This window comes from Meriones unguiculatus, chromosome X (genome assembly GCF_030254825.1).
Source record: "Meriones unguiculatus strain TT.TT164.6M chromosome X, Bangor_MerUng_6.1, whole genome shotgun sequence".
In the NCBI taxonomy this organism is placed as follows: domain Eukaryota; kingdom Metazoa; phylum Chordata; class Mammalia; order Rodentia; family Muridae; genus Meriones; species Meriones unguiculatus.
This window is the reverse complement of record NC_083369.1, coordinates 36,869,288-36,890,396: the sequence shown is the minus strand read 5'-3', so window position 1 is coordinate 36,890,396 and position 21,109 is coordinate 36,869,288. Positions and strand designations below refer to the sequence as shown.

General features: G+C 40.0%; 1 protein-coding gene across 1 annotated transcript in view; it reads right to left on the bottom strand.

Annotated features, from left to right (window-relative positions):
- Positions 1-2,829, bottom strand: part of Itih6 (inter-alpha-trypsin inhibitor heavy chain family member 6) — a 31,321-nt gene extending 28,492 nt beyond the window's left edge. The window contains 3 exon segments of the mRNA XM_060374631.1: positions 1,444-1,602; positions 2,723-2,785; positions 2,788-2,829. Coding sequence (XP_060230614.1) covers positions 1,444-1,602; positions 2,723-2,785; positions 2,788-2,829 — 264 coding nt within the window.
- Between the last annotated feature and the right edge of the window lie 18,280 nt (positions 2,830-21,109).

The following is a 21,109-nucleotide window of genomic DNA, read 5'->3' as shown; positions in this document are numbered from 1 at the left end:
CCTCCCAACTTCTGGTATGACAGGAGTGTGCTGCTGCATCCATTTTATGTAGTGATGAGAACTGGATCCAAGGAATGGGCTGTACTAGGAAAACATTTGACTGAGCTACATCCCCAACCCCTGAAGTCTCTTCATAACATACACTAAGCTTTATGTGGGCTAATGCACCCCCACTGAGCTTTTCTTTCATATGCTCCTCTTCCCTCATTTATCATCTCATCCATTGCTTGTCATCTAACAGAACAAAACAGAAAAAGCCAATCATCATTCATACTCCGACCGTAAAGAGGTTATGTCTCCTTCCAATGGCCTCTCAAATTCCACCACCATGTCCTTGTTCCATGTTCTAGCACAGGACTCTTCTCAGCTTCTTGGCTGGCTTTTCCAGCCTCTTCCTGCTTCACTATTGTCATGCCTTGTTTCCCATATTGCCATGTATCTTTACTAAGGGGCCCAGCTATCTTTACAGTGGGATGCACAGGTCTCTGGGGCTGTTGGGAACAAACCAAAAGGGAATGTAAGAATATTAGTGCTCTACAGAGATTTCCATTGTTCTTTGATGATGTACATATATTCCTCATTATTTATATTAAAAAATATATTTGTTCGAAAGGATAGTGTGTGTGTGTGTGTGTGTGTGTGTGTGTGTGTGTGCGTGTGTTCCATGAAGTTGATCTCACACTGGAAGCTCCTAAGATCCTGACCACTCTTCTACCCTCTGTGTATTCTCTACATGTTAGTGACATAGAAGTACATGCACTTACTCCTCATGAGGAAACATTTGTGTCTTAATTCTTTGTCCTTGATTTTCCGGGCCTGATTCCATAGTGCTTGGCCAGTGAACATTTCATGTTTCCAGCTTTAGGTTAAGTGTCATTTCTGCAAAACTTTCTTCTACTAATGAGAGTTCAAAACTGATCACCATCTACTATTGGACCTTGTGGTTCCCACCATTTTTTATTTGCATTTTTCTTTCCTTCTTGAGTATTCTATTTAAGTCACCTGATTTCTTTTTTTGTTCTCCATCAGACAGTAGACTGGGGGCAGGGACTGTGTGCAGTCCATCTTTCTATCATATCTAGCCAGCACTGTGTAAGACATGCCTTCACTATCAGGAAATGGTTTGTTAACTGTTTTTCTTTCAAAGCTAATTTCATCAAGTATTTATCATGTGCTAGGCACTAGTGTTAACATAGATTTCCACGTTTTAATTTATTTAATCATTGAAAGTGTTTTCTATTTTTCTGCACTTTTACATGTATATAAAATAAGACTCAGAAGTTATGGAGCTTATCTTGAGTCCCACAGCTGGCAGAGGCAGGATTCAAAGCCAAGATGCCTGATTTTATAAATTAACCTCTTAACTGCTCTGCACTAGTGAAAGAACAAAATATTGAATGGATGTGTACATAAATGATTGAAGCAGTAAATTTTCAAGCAGACTTACATTGTGAAATTGGAGATAAAGGCAATGCAAGGTAGATTCAGGTCAAAGATGGCTTCATGCGCTTCATCATGTGGATTGAAGAGGACAGAGGTGACCCAAGTGTGTGCATAACGAGACACCACGATGGAATATATAAGGTAGCTTGTCATCAACAACTGAGAAAGAACACAAAAGAGGTGAGTTGGAGAGAGTCCTTTATTGGCCTAAATAGCCAGGGACTTGGGATCTCAAGGTTGCTGAGCTGGTTTCAGGCTAGAGGAGGAGAAACTAAGGTTCCTCAAGTGAAAGTGACCTCTGTCATATGGGGACATGCCTGAGAGTGCAGCAAGAAATTCTCAGAAGTAAAGGTTCATAAAAGACCCCAAATCAAAGCACCTCTGGACAAGAGCTTCTCCAATCTTTATGAAGACAGATCTTGCTAAACATAGGTTCTGGTTTAGCAACCCTAGGGCAGGAAGAGGCTGATATTCACTTGCTACCAAATTCCCTGAAGCCGCCGCTGCTGCTGCTGCTGTTGCTGCTGGTGGTCTATGGATCTTACTTCAGAATGAACATAACATTTTAGCAAAGCTTTAGAATACAACAAAATGGATATATTCATTGGGCACTACATTCTTATAAAACAATGTGATAAATATTTAACTTTTTCTGTTTTATGATTTTAGCTATAAAGATTGAGCCTGATATGTATAGTAATGTACTGAAATCATGATTAGTGTTCAGCATTCATGATCCCATTTAATCCTCACAGTCTGAGGAGTTAAATTCTAGCATTCCCCACATCTTACAGACATGTTCACCTAAGCTCAGACCCTGAGATCACCTAACAGTGAGATAACTATCTTCTTCCTTGCAGTTATGATCCTTCTGTCTACCCACACATCATGTACACCTTGTTTGTTCTTAGTGTGGGCAAGTGGGACACAGAGGTAATCTAGAATCTGATGGGCATAGGTTCAAGTTCTGTCTCTGTTGTTTCCCATGGCTTAACCTCCAAGTCTTTGTTTCCTCCTCTTAATAATGACAATAGTAAGAGAGCGTGACTTACAGGGATGCTGGGAGGACTAACTGAGACAATACCCAAGACTACTGGAACAGCACCTGATGTGCACTCGGCAAACAGTAATGGCCCCTCCCCCCCCCATGTTTTCCTTTCTGGCCTCAGCTTTCCATCCCTGCAGAAAACAGACTGAGGAACTTCTCCTAGTCCTCCCACCCCAAGGAGCTTCTTTTCTCCCAAATGCTAGAGTTTTGTCCTCTCATGCTAGAATTGACCTTGCTGCTTGATGAAGCAGAGCCATGGGGTCCCTGGTGTGTTAGGTCTAGGAGGATGGTCCTCCTAGCAAAACATTGACATAGCCGAGGCACATCCATTCAAGCATGGTACCACTTCCGGACTGGGCCTGCTGTTCTCATCCAGAATGTCTGACCCTGTTCTCCAAGCCTTCCCTCTTAAACCTCAGGTACCCCTTTTCTTGAGAAGGAAGCACCATGCTGAAGGGTGAGGAAGTCTCTGAATGTGGCATTGAGGTCTACACAAACCAGGATTGTCCAAGAGCTAAGGCTGGCATCTTGCCTGGAGAAGGGCCAGTTCTGGGCCTCCTTTTTTCCCCTTCATCCAGCTGTAAGATGAATGGAAACTAAACATACCAGAGTGCTGGGTCTGTCTGTTTGCTATGTTGGCTCAGGGTGGGGTTTTTCTTTCCTATAAACATCCACTGAAGCTCAATAACTGGATCCAGAGAAAGGTCATTCAGCACCAATCATCTTAAGAAGGTAGCAGATTTTAAGGAGGATTGGAAAAGCAAGTACTTAGCATCAATCTTTTCTGTTACTAACTTTAGTCCTGACATGGGAAGCACGATAACAATGTACAGGTCCCACAGACATGAGATTTCTAATCTAAAAAAAAAAAAAAATCACAGGTCAAGAGTCTGCAGCAGAGATGAGAAAGAGTATAATTCAGTCATTTAAAATATAGCCTCAGGACTGAGAACATCTGGAATTGAATCTCAGTTCTGCAGCTTATTGGCTCCATGATATTTAGCGAGGATGTAACCACTTTGTGTGGCCTCAGTTCCATGTTCTGTGAAATGAGGATAATGGTAGCATTTCATAGAAATATTACCACTGAGCTTGTACTTTTGGAATGCTTGACATCTGGTAAATATTCAATAAATACATGCTGAGATGAGGTATGGCAAAAATCAAAGTATGGTGGTCAGGCATAGTGCTACACATCACAGTCTTCTTGGGAGACTAGCCCAGAATAACTATGAATATGATGCCAGCCCATGCTGCATGGTGACTTCCATGCCAACTTGGCATATGCAGTGAGATCCTTCCTCAAAAACAAAACAATAGCAAAAGAGCATGGAGAGTCAGCTGTCTCACTATAGATATGAAAGGGGCAGAAAGCTGTAGAATTGGGGTACCCTGAGCTCCAGGACTCAGGTCCAGTAGAAAGTGGGTTGAGGAGTGTGCCTACACAGGGGCTATTAGTGTGTATCAGAACCTTTATCTCATTTATATCCATATAATCCCATATATATATATATATATATATATATATATATATATATATATATATATGAAATTCCAGCATCTACCTACAGGGGTAAAACCCTCTGAGGACTTTTTATAAATTGGCACAAAGATGACAAAGACACCTGTATTTGCCCTGTGGCATTTAGTCTTGGACAACAAAGTTTCATTCTGGTGTTTGGGGGGAGAGTCCCAAATATTAGTTGCCACCTGACCCAAGCCCACTCAAAGCTTCTCATTGTAGCTTCCACAGTGGAGGTGTGGGTGCTGGAGATGTAACTCAGTTGGTAGAATGCCTGCCTAACATTCATGGAACCTTGACTTTAGCAAGCACTCAGTAAATGGGATGTGGTGTAACTTATCTGTAATCTCATTACTCAGAAGGCAGAAGAAGCTAGAGGATCAGAAGTTCAAGGTCATCCTCAGCTGAACAAGAAGTTTAAGTACAGCTTGGTATATGTGTGACTATGTTGAACAAGAAAATGGAGGAGGAGGAGGAAAAAGAAGAGAAGGAGGAGGAGAAGAAAGAGAGGGGGGTAGATGAGAAAGAGAAGGAGAAGGAGGAGAAGAAGGAGGAAGAGGAGGAGGAGGAGGAGGAGGAAGAAGAAGAAGAAGAAGAAGAAGAAGAAGAAGAAGAAGAAGAAGAAGAAGAAGAAGAAGAAGAAGAAGAAGAAGAAAATAGTTTCTTTATAAGGGAGAGTCTTAGCTCCAGAGAAGCCTTGTTTATATAACATCAGAGAAAACTCCATCCGGTACCCACTCTCTCTTAAAGACAAACAGATAACCAAGGGTTCTGAGGCAAATTAAGAAATCCAGGAAAGCAAGAAGCCCAAATAAACAAACAGAACAAATGAACCCACAGCAAGTTGGGAATTTGAATAACAAAAGAGACCTTCAGGAGAAAAATGATAATTGTCAATGACTCAAGAAAGTGGCACATATGAAACAAAGACAAGATGTTAAGAAGCAAGAACAATCAGAGAAAAGAAAGACACCTCAGAAATGGAAAAGACGTTGCTGGAAATAAAAATGTCGACAGAGATTGGGAAATAATAGAGGAAATCTCTCAGAATATAGGATGAAACAACAAAATAAATACCAAAGAAAAATATAAAAGATACAGATCAACATAGCAGACTCAACAGTTAGAAAAAGGAGTTACTGAAAGAAAAATAATAAAGTATTTTTGTGTGTTCTTTGTTTTGGTATATTTCTCATATTGATTTTCCTTTTAAAAGCTAGTTTGTGATCCATTGATGACTGCTCGGAGTCCTCTAAAGTAGGTTACATGGTATTAGTAGAAATGGCCACTTGAACTGGGTATGTCACTCAGTTGGTACAGAACATGCCATGTACATAAGAAGCCCTGGGCTAAATCACCAGCTCCGCATTAACCATCTGCCGAGGAGTATCTTAACAAAGAGACAGAATTTCTAGAATCCTTGGCTCTTCTCCTTCCTTGTTAATAATTTATGAGATCCACCTGCTGAAATAAAAACTGAATTGATGTGTCAAAGAAAAAAAGCTAGTTTGTTTTGATTTTTGTTTTTGTTTTTTTGTTTTTGTTTTTTTTTTTTTTTTTACTTTTTTTGAGAAAAGACAGACACAGAGAGGGGGGAGAACAGGAAGTTGAGTGGGTAGTCAGGTGGGGAAGATCAGTCTGGGAGGAGTTTGGGGAAGGGAAAGAATATGATCAAAAAATATTGTATGAAAAAAGTTTTTGTTTTTTTAATGTATCAGGAACTGGGCATATGTGCATATCCATCATTCCAGCACTGGCAAGGCTGGAGAAGGAGGATTGCTGCAACTCAATCTACATAGTGAGTGTCAAGCTAGCCAGAGTTCCTTTGTGAGACCTTGTCTCCAAAAAACGAAATAAAAATGTATTAGAAGTGCATATCCTACAGCTAAAGGAAGGTCTCTAGAGCAGGCACCGGAAGCGTGGATCCAGACAACTGACTCCACCTTAGTCACTGCAGCAGGCCTGCACTAGTTCTCTTCCACGTTATCACGCCTTCTTCTGTCCTCCATCAGGACATTTTCAGGTACCTTTGAAATTAATCAACACTCTTCCTTTTCTCTATTAAATGGAATCCACCATGATTCATGTACAGATCCTTATGTGAGAGGAGCTAGTGAGGCAAGCCCACAGTCCATTACTTCTCTCCCCTTCTCCTTCTACTCTTCCAGCGACCCTGGACTTTGTGTTCTTTCAAAATGCCAGGGATGGAAAAAGATGCCATGGGTAGGTTTTTGCATTGACCTTTTTGCTTGGAAGATCTTTCCAGACTTAGCTCCACTTAGCTCTCTCACCTTATGCAAGTATTTGTCCACATTCTGCCATTTCAGTGAACTACATCTGGACCAATCTATTTAAAAACTGAACTAACCTCTTTCCTTCACTAGCATTCTCTATCTCTTTTACGCTGTTCTCTAGTTCCTCCACGTCCTTCTGCCCCCTGTTTCTATGCGACAAGAGTTTTTCTATGTAACTCAGACTGGCCTCAAACTCCACATCTTCCTTCCTTCCCTAGGCTTCTGAAAGCTGGGATTAAGGAATTCAGCATTACACCTAGCATTCGTTATCTCCATGCACTTTATTTCAGTTGTAACATTTTATTTCTTGATCCGATCATTTCCTCTCTTCTCCTTCCTAGAATCAGCTCCATGTGAAACAGACATTGCTTTTTGTTGCCTCTGCTGTTATGCCTTCAGCTCCCAACACAGCATCCAGTAACTAGCAGACTTTCAATAAATATTTGTTGAAAAAGTGGGTATCATAAAGGCATATAATTTATAGAAAAACAAAACCTGTTACAAAGTCTGTATATTTGCAAGAAAGTAGTGGTCCAAATGTAAAACAATGTAAGACCTTGATGTTACAAAAATATCTTCTTTAAGAGGCCAAGGTTTGTGACATTGGACTTGTAAAGAAGGAAGTAGATTCTTGGCTCACTACTTAGCTGGATTTTCTCGGGAAAATATTTACATAGTCAAAACAATGTAAATAATGTTTATTGGTTTTTAGGCTTAAGAGCTACCCTGAAAAGACAAAGAGAGGAAGACCTCGTTAATACTTCAGAAGAGAACATAAATGTCAAAAATATTTATAATGTAAAAGAGAAGATCAAAGAGATAATGTGGGGCATTGATGGGTAGTGTGCAGCTAATATCTTTGTTTTTTATTTTATTATCATTTATTACAGCTTATTCACTTTGTATCCCAGCTGTGGCCCCCTCCCTCCTCTCCTCCGAATCCTACCCTACCTCCCTCTTCTCCCTCTATGCCCCTACCCTAGTCCACTGATAGGAGAGGTCCTCCTCCCCTTCTATCTGAACTGAGACTATCAGGTCTCATCAGCACTGGCTGCATTGTCTTTGTCTGTGGCCTGACATGGTTGCAACCCCCCAGGGGGGAGGTGATCAAAGAGCCTGCCACTGAGTTCATGCCAGAGACAGCCCCTGCTCCCTTTATTAGGGAACCCACTTGGAGTATGAGTCTAGGGGTTCCACCTGAGCCAGGGTTTTAGGTCTTCTCCATGCATGGTCCTTGGTTGGGGTATCAGTATCTGCAGGGGCCCCTGGGCTCACTTTTTGTTTTTGGCTCTGTTTGTCTTCTTTTGGAGCTCCTGTCCCCTCCAGGTCTTTTTGTCTCTCCCTTCTCTCATAAGATTCCCTGCACTCTGGCCAAAGTTTAGCTATGAGTCACAGCCTTTGCTTCCATACCTCAAATAGAAGTCTTTCAGAGGCCTTCTGTGCTGTTCTCTGTCTTCTCCTTCACGTTTGTGCTTCTGAATGAGGATTGAGCATCTTCCCTAGGATCTTCCTTGTTGTTTAGCTTCTTTAGGAGTATAGATTTTAGTATGTTTATACTACATTATATGGCTAATATCTTCTTATGAGTGAATATACCATGTGTGTATCTTTCTGCTTCTGGGTTACCTCAATCAAGAAGATCTTTTCCAGTTCCCACCATTTGCCTGCAAATTTCATGATTTCCTTGTTTTTATTGCTGAGTAGTATTCCATTGTGTAAATGTACTACAATTTCTGTATCCAGTCCTCTGTTGAGGGACATCTGGGTTATTTCCAGATTCTGGCTACAAACATGGCTGAGCAAAATTTTTTAATTGGATTGCTTGATTTTTTTTTTTTCTGTTTAACTTCTTAAGTTCTTTATATATTTTGGATATTAGCCCTCTGTCAGATATAGGGTTGGTGAAGATCCTTTTCCAATCTGTAGGCTGTTGTTTTGTTCTGACGACAGTGTCCTTTGCTTTACAGAAGATTTTCAGTCTCATGAGGTCCCATTTATTGATTGTTGATCTTAGAGCCTCTTCTGTTGGTGTTCTGTTCAGGAAGTTGTCTCCAGTGTCAATGAGTTCGAGGCTCTTCTCCACTTTTTCTTCTAACACATTTAGTGTGTCTGGTTTTATGTTGAGGTCTTTGGTCCACTTGGACTTTAGGCTGGTAAGTATGGATCTATTTTCATTTTACTACATGTAGACATCCAGTTAGACCAGCACCATTTGTTGACGATGCTATCTTTTTTCCATTGTATTGTTTTGGCTTCTTTGTAAAAAATCAAGTATCCATAGGTGTGTGGGTATATTTCTGGGTCTTCTGTTCAGTTCCATTGATCCTCCTGACTGTTTCTATTTCAATACCATGTATCTTTTATTGCTATTGCTTTGTAGTACAGCTTGAGATCAGGGATGGAGATACCTCCAGAAGATCTTTTATTGTATGGGATTGTTTTAGCAATTCTTTTTTTGTGTGTGTGTGTGTGTTTGTTTTTCCATATGAAATTGAGAATTGTTCTTTCAAGTTCTGTAAAGATTTGTGTTGGTATTTTGATGGGAATTGCACTGAATAATGTAGATTGCTTTTGGTAGGTTGGCCATTTTCACTATGTAAATCCTACTGATCCATAAGCATGGGAGATATTTCCATCTTATGATTTCTCCTTCAATTTCTTTCTTTAGAGACCTGAAGTTTTTTTTTCATATGGGTCTTTCACTTGCTCATTTAGAGTCACACCAATGTAATTTATGTTATTTGTGGCTATTGTGAAGGGTGTTGTTTCCCTAATTTCTTTCTCGGCCCTTTTGTCTTTGGTATACAGGAAGACTTCTGATTTTTTTGAGTTAATTTTGCATCCAACCACTTTGCTGAAGGCATTCATCAGCTGAAGGAGTTCTCTGGTAGAATTTTTGGGGTCGCTCATGTATATTATCATATCATCTGTGAACAGTGATACTTTGACTTCTTCCTTTCCTATTTGTATCCACTTGATCTCCTTTAGTTGTCTTATTGCTCTTATTGCTTCAAGTACTATGTTGAAGAGATACAGAGAGAATGGACAATTTTGCCTTGTCCCTGATTTCAGTGGAATTTATTTATTTTTTCTCCATTTAGTTTGATGTTGGCTATAGGCTTACTGTATATTGCCTTTAGTATGTTTAGGTATGTGCCTTGTATCCTTGATCTCTCCAAAACTTTAAACATGAATGGGTGTTGGATTTTTGTCAAATGATTTTTTGGCATCTAAGGAGATGATCATGTGGGTTTTTTTCCTTCTGTTTGCTTATGTGGTAGATTACATTGATGGATTTCTGTATATATTTTTTCAGTGTTTAGAATATTTCTTTTTATTTTTTAAATTTATTTATTTTTTATTAATTAAAATTTATTCATTTTGTATCTCTACTGTAGTCTCTTCCCTTGTCCCCCTCCCAATCACACCATTCCTCCCTCTTCTTCTCCCATGCTCCTCCTCCAGTTCACTGATAGGGGAGGTCCTCCTCCCCTTCCATCTGATCCTAGCCTATCAGTTCTCATCAGGGCTGGCTGCATTGTCCTCCCCTGTGGCCCCATAAGGCTGCTTCCCCCTCAGAGGGAGGTGATCAAGTAGCCAGCCACTATGTTCATGCCAGAAACAGCCCATGTTCTCATTACTAAGGAACCCACTTGGACACTGAGCTGCCATGTGCTACATCTGAGCAGGGGTTCTATGTTATCTCCATGCATGATCCTTAGATGAAGTATACTATAGGATAAACATACTAAAATCTGTACACCTAAAGAAGCTAAGCAAGAATGAGGATCCTGAGTAAGATGATCAGTCCTCATTCAGAAAGGCAAATGTGATGGACAATGGATGAGGAACAAATCAAGGAACAGGACCCTACCACGGAGGGCCTCTGAAGGACTCTACCTAACAGGGTATCAAAGCAGATGCTGAGACACATAGCCAAACATTGGGCAGAGTGCAGGGAATATTATGAAAGTAGGAGGAAATGGAAGACCTGGAGGGGACGGGAGCTCCATGGGGATAGCAACAGAGCCAAAATATCTGGGTACATGTGTCTTGACTGAGACTGCTTTCTGTATATTGAATAGCATGCCTGGGATGAAGCCTGCTTGGTCATGTTAGATGATATCTTTTATCTGTTCTTGGATTTGGTTTTGGGTGCTTTATTGAGTGTTTTTTGCATCAATCATCATAAGAGAGATCTGAAATTCTCTTTTTTTTTTGGATCTTTGTGTGGGTTAGATATCAAGGTTGCTGTGTCCACATAGAATGAGTTTGGTAATGTTCCTTCCGTTTCTATTTTGTGGAATAGTTTGAAGAGTATTGGTGTCAGCTCTTCTTTGAAGGTCTGGTAGATTTCTGCACTGAAACCTTCAGGTCCTGCGCTTTTTTTTGGGGGGGGCAGGGAGACTTTTGATGACTGCTTCTATTTCCTTGGGGGATATGGGACTTTTTTTTTTTCAATGCAGTTTATTCAGGAACCTTGAACAATCATCTGACCCTGGGGAAAGCCAGCCCACAGCTTAAATAGCCTCTGGGTAGCCAACCCAGGCGTGCCACGTGGGCAATGCAGATAGGTCCACATACATGGAAGCAAGCCAGATCCTCAGCCTTAGCCAAATGTGGAATTGTTCATGACAGAGAGCACTCACCATCGGGAAGGTGGAAGGCGGAAACCAGCTCCATCTTTAAGGCACAGCATTCCGCAGCTCTCTACAGTTCCCCCTTTTTGTTTTAGACGCATCAGGCAAGAGTAGAGGTCTGATCTCTGATATTAGAAATAAATTGGGACTTTGTACCGATGTTCATTTAGGTGTCATCCACCCAAAGAGCATCAGACCCGTCCGATACCTTTTTCTCAGAGGCGGGACCTGGGGTATCAACCCGCATGCAATCAGACATGCTCTTCTCTGGATCCAAAGCAGCTGACCCTGGATATGGGGCTTTTTAATCTATTTAAATGATCTTAGTTTAGCTTTGTTAAATGGAATCTATCAAGAAAATTGTCCATTTCATTTCGATTTTCTAATTTTGTGGCATATGGGCTTTTGAAGTAAGACTTAATGATTGTTTGAATTCCCTCAGTGTGGTTATGTCCCCCTTTTCATTTCTGATTTTGTTGATTTGGATAGCTTCTCTTTGCCTTTTAGTTAGTTTGGCTAAAGGTTTGTCTATCTTGTTGATTTTCTCAAAGAACCAGCTCTTGGTTTCATTGATTGTTTGAATTGTTTTATTCATTTCTAATTTATTGATTTCAGCCCTGGGTTTGATTATTTCTAACTGTCTCCTCCTCTTGGGTATGCCTGTTTCTTTTTTTTTTCTAGGGCTTTCATGTGAGCTGTTAAATTGCTTGAATGAGATGTCTCAAACTTCTTTCTGAAGCCACTTAGTGCTATGAACTTTCATCTTAGCACTTTTTTCATGGTGTCCTATAAATTTGGGTAAGTTGTGCCTTCATTTTCATTGAATTTTAGGAAGTCTCTAATTTCTTTTTTATTTCTTTCCTGATCCAACTTGAATAGAGTTGTTTAGTTTCCATGCATGTGTAGGCTTTTTGTTATTTCTGTTGTTGTTGAGGTTTTATACCATGGTGGTCTGATAGAATACAAGTGATTATTTCAATCTTCTTGTATCTGTTGAGGCTTGCTTTGTCCCCAACTATATGTTCAACTTTAGAGAAGGTTCCGTGGGATGCTGAGAAGAAGGTATACTCTTTTGAGTTTGGGTGAAAGGTTCTGTAGACATCTATTAGGTCCATTTGATTTAAGACCTATGTAAATGCCATTATTTCCCTATTTGCTTCTGTCTAGATGATCTGTCCCTTGGTGAGAGTAGAGTGTTGAAGTCTTCTACTATTAAGGCGCTGGGATTGATGTATGATTTGAGATTTAATAATGTTTCATTTATGAATGCTGGTGCTCTTTTTAGGGGCATGGATATTCAGGATTGTGATGTCCTCCTGGTGGATTTTTCCTTTGATGAGAATGAAGTGCCCTTCCTCATCTTTTTTGATTAATTTTGGTTGAAAGTCTATTTTATTAGATATTAGGCTAGCTTCTCCATCTTGTTTTCTGGGTCCATTGACTTAAAAAGCCGTTTTTCTAGCCCTTTACACTGAGGTAGTGTCTGTCATTGTTGCAAAGGTATGTTCCTTGGATGCAGCAGAATATTGAACCCTGTTTCTATAACCATTCTGTTAGTCTGTGTTTTTTTGTTGGAGTGTTGGGCCCACTGATGTTGATAGATGATAGTGAGCAATGAATGTTAGTTACTTTTGTTGTGGAGTTGGTGGAGATAGTATGTTTCTATTTTTGTTTTCTTTTGAGTTTTTGTTGTGAAGTTATTTATGTCCTGTGTTTTCTTGGCTGTAATTGATTTTGTTAGATTGGAGTTTTCCTTCTAGTTTCTTCTGTAGGGCTGGGTTGCTGTGTAGATATTGTTTAAGTTTAGTTTTGTCATGGAATATTTTTTTTCTCCATCTATGTTGATTGAAAGCTTTGCTGGGTATAGTAGTCTGGTTTGACATCTGTGTTCTCTTAGAGTCTGCATGACATTTGTCCAGGCTTTCTGGCTGGACATCTGGCTTTCATGGTTTCTTTTGAGCTGTCTGGTGTAATTCTGATAGGTCTATATTTGTTTGTTAGTTGGCTTTTTCACTGGCTGCTTTTAATATTTTTCTTTGTTCTGTAGATTTAGTGTTTTAATTATCATATGATGTAAGGAGTTCCTTCTCTGGTCTAGTCTATTTGGTGTTCTGTAGGCCTCTTGTATGTTTAAGGACATCTCTTTCTTTCTGTTGGGAAAAATTTCTTCTATGATTTTCTTGAAAATATTTTCTGGATCTTGTAGCCTGGATTCTTTTGTTGTCTATTCCTATTAATCTTAGATTTTGTCTTTTTATGACATCCTTGCTTTCTTGGATGTTTTGTGTTTGGGACTTTTCCAATTTTATTTTCTCTTTGAGAGAAATATCATTTTCTGCAATTGTATCTTCAGTGCCTGAGATTCTCTCTTCCATCTATTGTATTCTGATGGAGTTACTTACATTTGTGGTTAGTGATCTTTTCTCTAAGTTTTCCAGCTCCAGGGTTTTCTTTGTTTGTGTTTTCTTTATTGATTCTAATTCTGTTTTCATGTCTTGCACCATTTCCTTAATCTGTTTGAATGTGGATTCCTGTCTTTCCATGATGACATCTACTTTTTTTTTTGTTTCCTCTTTATGTACCTCTATTTGTGTGGCTAGGTTTTGCCTGTATTGCTTTGAGAGTGTTGTTTGCTTCCTCTTTATGTGCCTCTAATAACTCGATAAGCATAGTTTTAAAATAATTTTCCTGTGTTTCCAATAGATTTAAACATTCATTGATTTTGGGGGTTGCTGGTGAAGCCATGATGTCCTGACTTTTGTTGGATGTGTTCTTACACCTGCCTCTAGCCATCTGAAGGTCAGTAGCCTTTGCTGTTTGTTCCTGGAGACTGTACTGCAGTCTGGGTCTGTCTGTATCTGGAGTCAGAATGATGAGAGGGGTCCACGGGTTTGAGAGTGGGTGCTGGTGTTTCAGATGCAGCTAAACTCCCTAAGTGCACAAGTGCAGGAGTGTGGGTTGAGGTGTGCCTTCCTGGAAGGGTGGAGTGTTAGGAAGAAGCACAAGCAAGCACAGGTTGTGGTGCGGGAGTGGTTTGCATTTGCCTGGGTGCAGTGAGCATGAGCAGGTGCTCTGAATGGCTCAGTGGCCCACAGGCCTGTCTAGATATTGTGCTTCAATTGCTCATATTGGAGCACAACATCCTGGTTCCAGGAATTGTTTGCCTGAGACCCACAGAACAGGGGTTTCAACGTTGAGAATGGTGTCTTAGAGATCCCTATTTTGCTCAAATCAGGGGAGTGGGCAGGAGGGATCTGATGTCTGGCTGCTAGTGTAGAGGGACCCTGATCTGGGGCTCTGTACACACTCTCTCACAGAAGCACTCACTTGCAGGCGTGTGTGTGTGTGTGTGTGTGTGTGTGTGTGTAAAGTGCAGAGGGCCAGCGGACTCACTCACAGGCAGTATGAATTAGTCTCAGAGAGCCCACAATTTTCTACTCTCAGATTTGGGGTCCCCTGTTTGGCCTTTAGAGTGAGGACAAGCCTAGTACCTGGGGCTATGCACTCCCCACGGCTACTGCAGCGCAAAGATGTAACAGAAAGTGCAGGGGATTGAGAGTTTGCCTTTCTCAGACCCTGGAGGTGAGGGGGATGGGGATGAGTGGTGGGGATGGGGGCTGGATCCAATCTATCTCAGCTCACAGGTTGTAGCCTCTAGCCTGGGAAGCCTCAAAGTCGATGCTCTGGCTTCAGGTGCCCTTCCACTCACCAGTTTTGGAGTTTCATATCTTCTGCCCTTCAGAAAAGGTACACACTGGTTGCCACCATCTTGGACAGTCTAATATCTTTGTTTGTAAAAGCAGACCGTTATAGATAATGCTAGCTTAAGTAAAGTGGTGATTGTAGGTTCTCCACCAAGATCCATGACTCCATTAGACCCTGGTGGCTGGCTAGGTTTCCACTACCAGGCTTGATTTCCCCAGATAGCTGGTGGCTACTGCCAGTGTATTCATGCACCCTGAATGAATACACCGTGGTAGCCGAACATGTTGTGTTCATAGATATCATGGATGTGCAGTGCTATTTGTTGTTTCCCTCCTTTCCAAACTTGAATTGTGCCTTTTTGGTACTTATACTCATAGATAAGTGTAGATCTCACCTCTCCTCAAGGAAACTTCTCCTTGCAGAAGAGAAAAGAGCATTAAAGAAAACCACAACCAATCAAAATCCAGAGATGTGGAGCCCAATCCCAGCTGGCACACTTCCAACACAACTCTTCCACCCAAGGCTCAGGGATCATTGCAGTAAATGGACCAGACAGAATGTAAGAAGCCGAGAAATAGGAAGTAGCATATCCTCCTAGAAATGTCAGAGAAACTGGGCCCATTATGTCTCTCAACAACATGACTACCTAAACATGATATGAACAAGGAAGATCCCAATAGACATATTTCACAGAAGGTGGAAAAGTCCTGAAGCCTTAACCATAGACAAAGAACTACAGCCAACTAAGGAATGCTGAGAGTGGAAGAAACAGTCTTCCCCAGAGAAGACCACACCAATTCATTATTCCATACCAATGGTCATTCCTGAAAACATATAAATACAACTAAGCAGGTTATATTTATATATTTATGGATATATATGTATACACACACAAACATATATATACATATACATATATGTAATCCAATTTTTTAAAAAGAGGTCATTTATTTGAAAGAAAGCAAATGGGTGGTACTTGGGAGGGAATGAAGGGAAGAAAGAGAAGAGGTAAGGATTTGATTATATTATAAACTGAAAAATAAAAATGCTTAAAATAAAATGAAAAGCAGGCAGTTGAAATTATTGTCAAAATGGACAAAATAGGAAATAGGGGTAGAAAATAATGAAAAAATAGTTTTTTTCAGGTTAAAAATTAAGTAATAACAGAAAAAGGATTGATGCCTAAAATTACAGGGGGGTGGGGAGAAAAGTAAGGAAGCACTGATCAAGAAGAACATCTCCATTGCCATCTTGGGGAGTTATTGGGATATTGTATAAGTTTTATATACTAAAGAGTAACGTAGCCTATTGTCAAGACTTGTAGAGAGACTCACTGGTGGATATGAAACAGAGAAAGTGGCTTTAAGAACCAAGTTAAATTGTCTGTACAAAACAAATCCAACTGGAGATGATAATATTATTACACAAATTAAAACTAGTCTCAGAAAAAACATATATGTTTTCTCTTATTTGTGGTACTTAGATTGGATATAGATATATAAAATCATGTATATGAAGGAAGAATTGAAAGTGCCTAGGGGAAGGAGATAAAAAAAGGGGTAGGGGGAAATATAGTCAACAATACAATATACACTTGCATGAAAACTTTAAAAAATAAACAAAAATCAAAGGGTGGATTCAGAAGTGTAGGATGGAGACTTGGAGGGTTGAGAAATAAGACCATTTTTTATAATATTCTTTTGTTTGAGTTGTTACCATCTACACTTAAGAATTTAATAAAAAATAAAATATTAACATTATTTTGATCTCACAAATGAAATATAATTTTTTCCATGATTTGGGGTCTCATCCTGTAGCCCTTGGCTTGCCTGGAACTCACTATGCGAACCAGGCTGGCCTGTAATGTGGGACAATCATCTTGTCACTGCCTCCCAAACATGGTGATTACAGGTTTATACCACCAAACCTGGCTTGAAATGTACATGTCTTATGACACTTTCTAAATGGAAATATCCAGTTAAACTTGCCTCCGCAGATGAAAATCACACTGTGATAACATTACCTTATTTAAGAAGAGCCTGGTGTTTCATTTGTTTTCCATTGCTATAGCAAAGTGCTCAAGGCTGCACGTTCAAAGACCAAGATTAGTTGGTCCCATTTCTTGCAGCCATGCTGAATTTCAGCAAGACAAATAGCATCATGGCAGAAGTACAAACAAGGAGTGATCAAATGGTGAGGTGTGAATCTTTTAATAAGCATGCACAATTATAGGAAAAATAAGTCACAAGAGAATGGCATTAATCTCTCCCAATAGTGATTAGCCCAGTGACTTAGTCACCTTCCACTGGGCCCCATCTCTGAAAGATTTCACTAATTCAAAGCACTCCACTGGTTCTCAAGCTTTCAGCACATGAACTCTTGGGAGAGAAACAACATTCAAACCAAACCACAGCACTCGGAAAACATATAGGACGTAGCACCTCTTAGGCAATGCAGTATAGTGGTTAAAACTCTTGTACTTGACATCCATTGACATGGGCTCAAATCCTTTCTGTACTGGACATCCATTAGAGGAAAGCTTGCCTCTGGTAAGTTATCTTTATTACTACTTAATATTATGTTCTGGCCAATGAGACAGATGCTCGCATAGTAGAAATGTAAGCCTTTATGGTTTTTCGAAGTTTACTGGGGAGTAAAGATTCAGCTTCCTCAAAGGACACTCATCAGAACAAAAGGACAGCCTACAGATTGGGAAAGGATCTTCACCAACCCTATATCTGACAGAGGGCTTGTATCCAGAATATATAAAGAACTTAAGAACTTAAACAGCAAAAACATCAAGTAATCCAATTAAAAATGGGGTACAGAGCTAAACAGAGAATTCTCAATAGAGGAACATTGAATGGCAGAGAAACACTTAAAAAATGCTCAACATCCTTAGTCATCAGGGAAATGCAAATCAAAACAACCCTGAGATTAAACCTTACACCCATCAGAATGGCTAAGATCAAAACCTCAAGTGATAACACATACTGGAGAGGATGTGGAGAAAGAGGAACCCTCCTCCATTGGTGGTGGGAATGTAAACTTGTACAACCACTTTGGAAATGAATCTGGCGTTTTCTCAGACAATTAGAAATAGTGCTACCTCGAGATCCAGCTATACCACTCCTAGGCATATATCCAAAAGATGCTCAAGTATACAACAAGGACATCTGTTCAACCATGTTCATAGCAGCTTTATTTGTAATAGCCAGAAGCTAGAAACAACCCAGATGTCCCTGTGTTGAGGAATGGATACAGAAATTGTGGTACATTTACACAATGGAATACTACTCAGCAATTAAAAACAAAAAAATCATGAAATTTGCAGGTAAATGGTGAGAACTAGAAAAGATCATCCTGAGTGAGGTATCCCAGAAGCAGAAAACATACATGGTGTATATTCACTCTTAAGTGGGTATTAGACATATAAAATAGGATAATCATACTAAAACCTGTTCACCTAAAGAAGCTAATCAAGAAGGAGGACCCTGGTAAGAAACCCAATCTTCATTCAGAAAGGCAAACGAGATAGATATCAGAAGAGGGAGAAAACAGGGAATAGGAAGGTGCCTATCACAGAGGGCCTCTGAAAGACTCTACCCAACAGTGCATCAAAACATATGCTGAGATTCATAGACAACCTTTTTGCAGAGTTCAGGAAATCTTATGAAAGAAGGGGGAGATAGAAATACCTGGAGGGAACAAGAGCTCCACAAGGAGAGCAACAGAACCAAAAAATCTGGGCTTAGGGGTCTTTTCTGAGACTGATACTCCAAAGAAGGATCATTCGTGGAGATAATTTAGAACCCCTGCACAGATGTCCCCTATGGCAGTTCAGTATCCTAGAGGGTTCCCCAATAATAGAAACAGGGACCATCTCTGACATGAACTCATGTACTGGCTCTTTGATCACCTCCACCTGAGGGGGGAGTAGCCTTACCAATCCACAGAGGAAGACAAAGCAGCCAGTCCTGATGAGACTTGATAGACTAGGGTCAGATGGAAGGCCAGGAGGACCTGTGCATTGGACTGAGGGAGGGCCATAGGAGAAGAGGGAGGTAGGGTGGGATAGGGAGGGGATGGGGAAGGGGGCTACAGCTGGGATACAAAGTGAATAAACTGTAATTAATAAAATAAAAAGTAAATTAAAAAAGATTCAGCTTCCTGAAATCAGAAGGGGGTTTGAAAATCACCTCCTTTTCTAAGCCTTTTCTGAGCAAGGGCCACCTCTGTGATGGTGCCTACTACAAAGATGGACTCCATTTTCTTTTGGGTGGCCCACTCCTTTCTCACAGCCTTGTTTTTATGAGGCCTCTTTGTATGAAGAAGCTGGGAGAAGTGGTATTAGTCAAGAAGTAGACATCAGGATTTCATACATATGGAGACTGCCTTTTATTTCACAGAAAGCCTTCTTTCTCTCCCTCTCTCCCCAGCCCTTGCATAGTTCTCAGGGTTTAGAGACCTGCTCTAACACTCAAACTATATCTGCAGCCCAACCTTTCTATTCTTTAAAACATTGTTTCTTCCCCGTCTTCTTTTTGCTGAGATCCTTAAATACAGTTAGTTTCTTATGTTGTAGTGAGGAAAAGTATCTGATATGTAGGATATCTAGTATGCAACGAAAATGGATCACAACCCACAGGTTAAGAACTACTGCTTAATTTTTTTTTTCCAAATCCCGTTTTGTCTTTGGTCACTCCTTACAGCCTCTTTCCTTTTATTGCATCCATACCATCCATACATGTTGCTGATCTCTAAGGCTGATCCCTGGGTACAGTGTCTTCCAGTTTGATACCTTTCTTCCTGTTGGCTCTACTTTTCTGTAAATTAAAGGCCCATTTATTTAATAACAATGTCTAGATTGTCACCCTCTACTCAGGCTTTTTTCTGAAGTTTCAGACATGCTTTCTCAACTGCAAATATGGTATTTCTAACGGGATGTGCCACAGGTGCCTTAAAATCAACTTTCATTTTTTTTTACTCCCTGTCTAAGTCACCATCCACACTATTTGTTAAATAAAGATCCCAAGATTTGAATATGCTCCTCCTTCCAATCCATCCCTCCACAATCCAGTTGCTCATGAAGTCCTAATGCACACACTACCCCACCCCTGACAATCTCTTCACTCTCTCCCCTGCTAACCCTCTAGGCCAAACCCACAAGTGCTGCTTGTTTGGATAACTACCAAGGTCATAGTTCTGCTCTCTATTTCCAAGAAGACACTTAATCCCCATTCAACACCTCAGACCTTCTCTTTAAAACACACATCGACAGCATTCACATGGTCACTAGCTGTAGGGCACTTTAAGAGTCCCTCACTGCCCTCGGGTTTGAGAACTTTTTTATCTTGGTATCAGATGTCTGTCATAACTTGGAAGCGATAGGAATTTGGGGCACCAGAATGGGAAGAAAGCTGAGACTTCTCTAATGTGCTCATCAGAGAGGGCCTAGGAGGAAAGCAAGTGGTAAGGTGACAGACATTACAAACTTGGGGGAGAGAACAGTTCATGGAAGATGAGACAGGCATATATAAAGCTACCTTTATGACGTGTGAAAATGGATGTGAGTCAGATTGTCCATAGAGCATAGGGATTCATTATATTTAATTTGTTTAGGAAAGGGAAAGGTGACCTCATGAAACAGACTAGTGACCATTTGTGTATTAAAAAGATCTTGGATTTTATTTCCATAACTGTCATGAGTTATAGTTTTTATACAGTTATATGATTTATGTATGTATAGCCTTTTCTGGGTCTGCATTCACACGCTCTATTGCTAATGCTAATTTTGTCTACTTCTCTTTGTTTTTACATTTTATCTTGTTCTCTTGAAGATACTCAGTTGTTTACGTGAATTTATCATGTAACAGAAGTGCCATTTCAAACTGGTGAGAAACATTAACGAGGGTGAATATTTAAATGCTACAATAAAACTCATTGCTTTTTACGATTAACTGAATTGGAAAACCTTTTCAAGTGATTTGAATCAGCCAAATACTCACAAATCAATAAAAGAGTCCAATACAAACACCAGGATGTTCCTTGTAGCATTGTTTGTTAATAGTTTGGAAAAAGAAAAACAATCCAAAAAGTGCTTGCAAGCTGAACCAAGTAAATAAATAATAGGACACCTATACAAGAAAACATTATGCACTACTAAAAAAATGCACGAAGGAAAAGAAGTTTGAATTCATGACTGAAAAAAGCACTTACAGAACAGTAGGTATAGAATAGCCCATGTTGGGTGAAAGCACAAATAATCAGACTGCGACTAAAAATAATCGGAGAGGAATGTCTATCAAAATGTTAATCATGAGTAGTTCTGGGGAAGGAGATAAAACGATAGCCTTTCATTGCGTTACATATTTCTGCATTTTTCTGATTTTCACACGACATCACACTACATTTGTAGTCGGAAAAATAACGATATAAACTAAATCAATTCAATGAA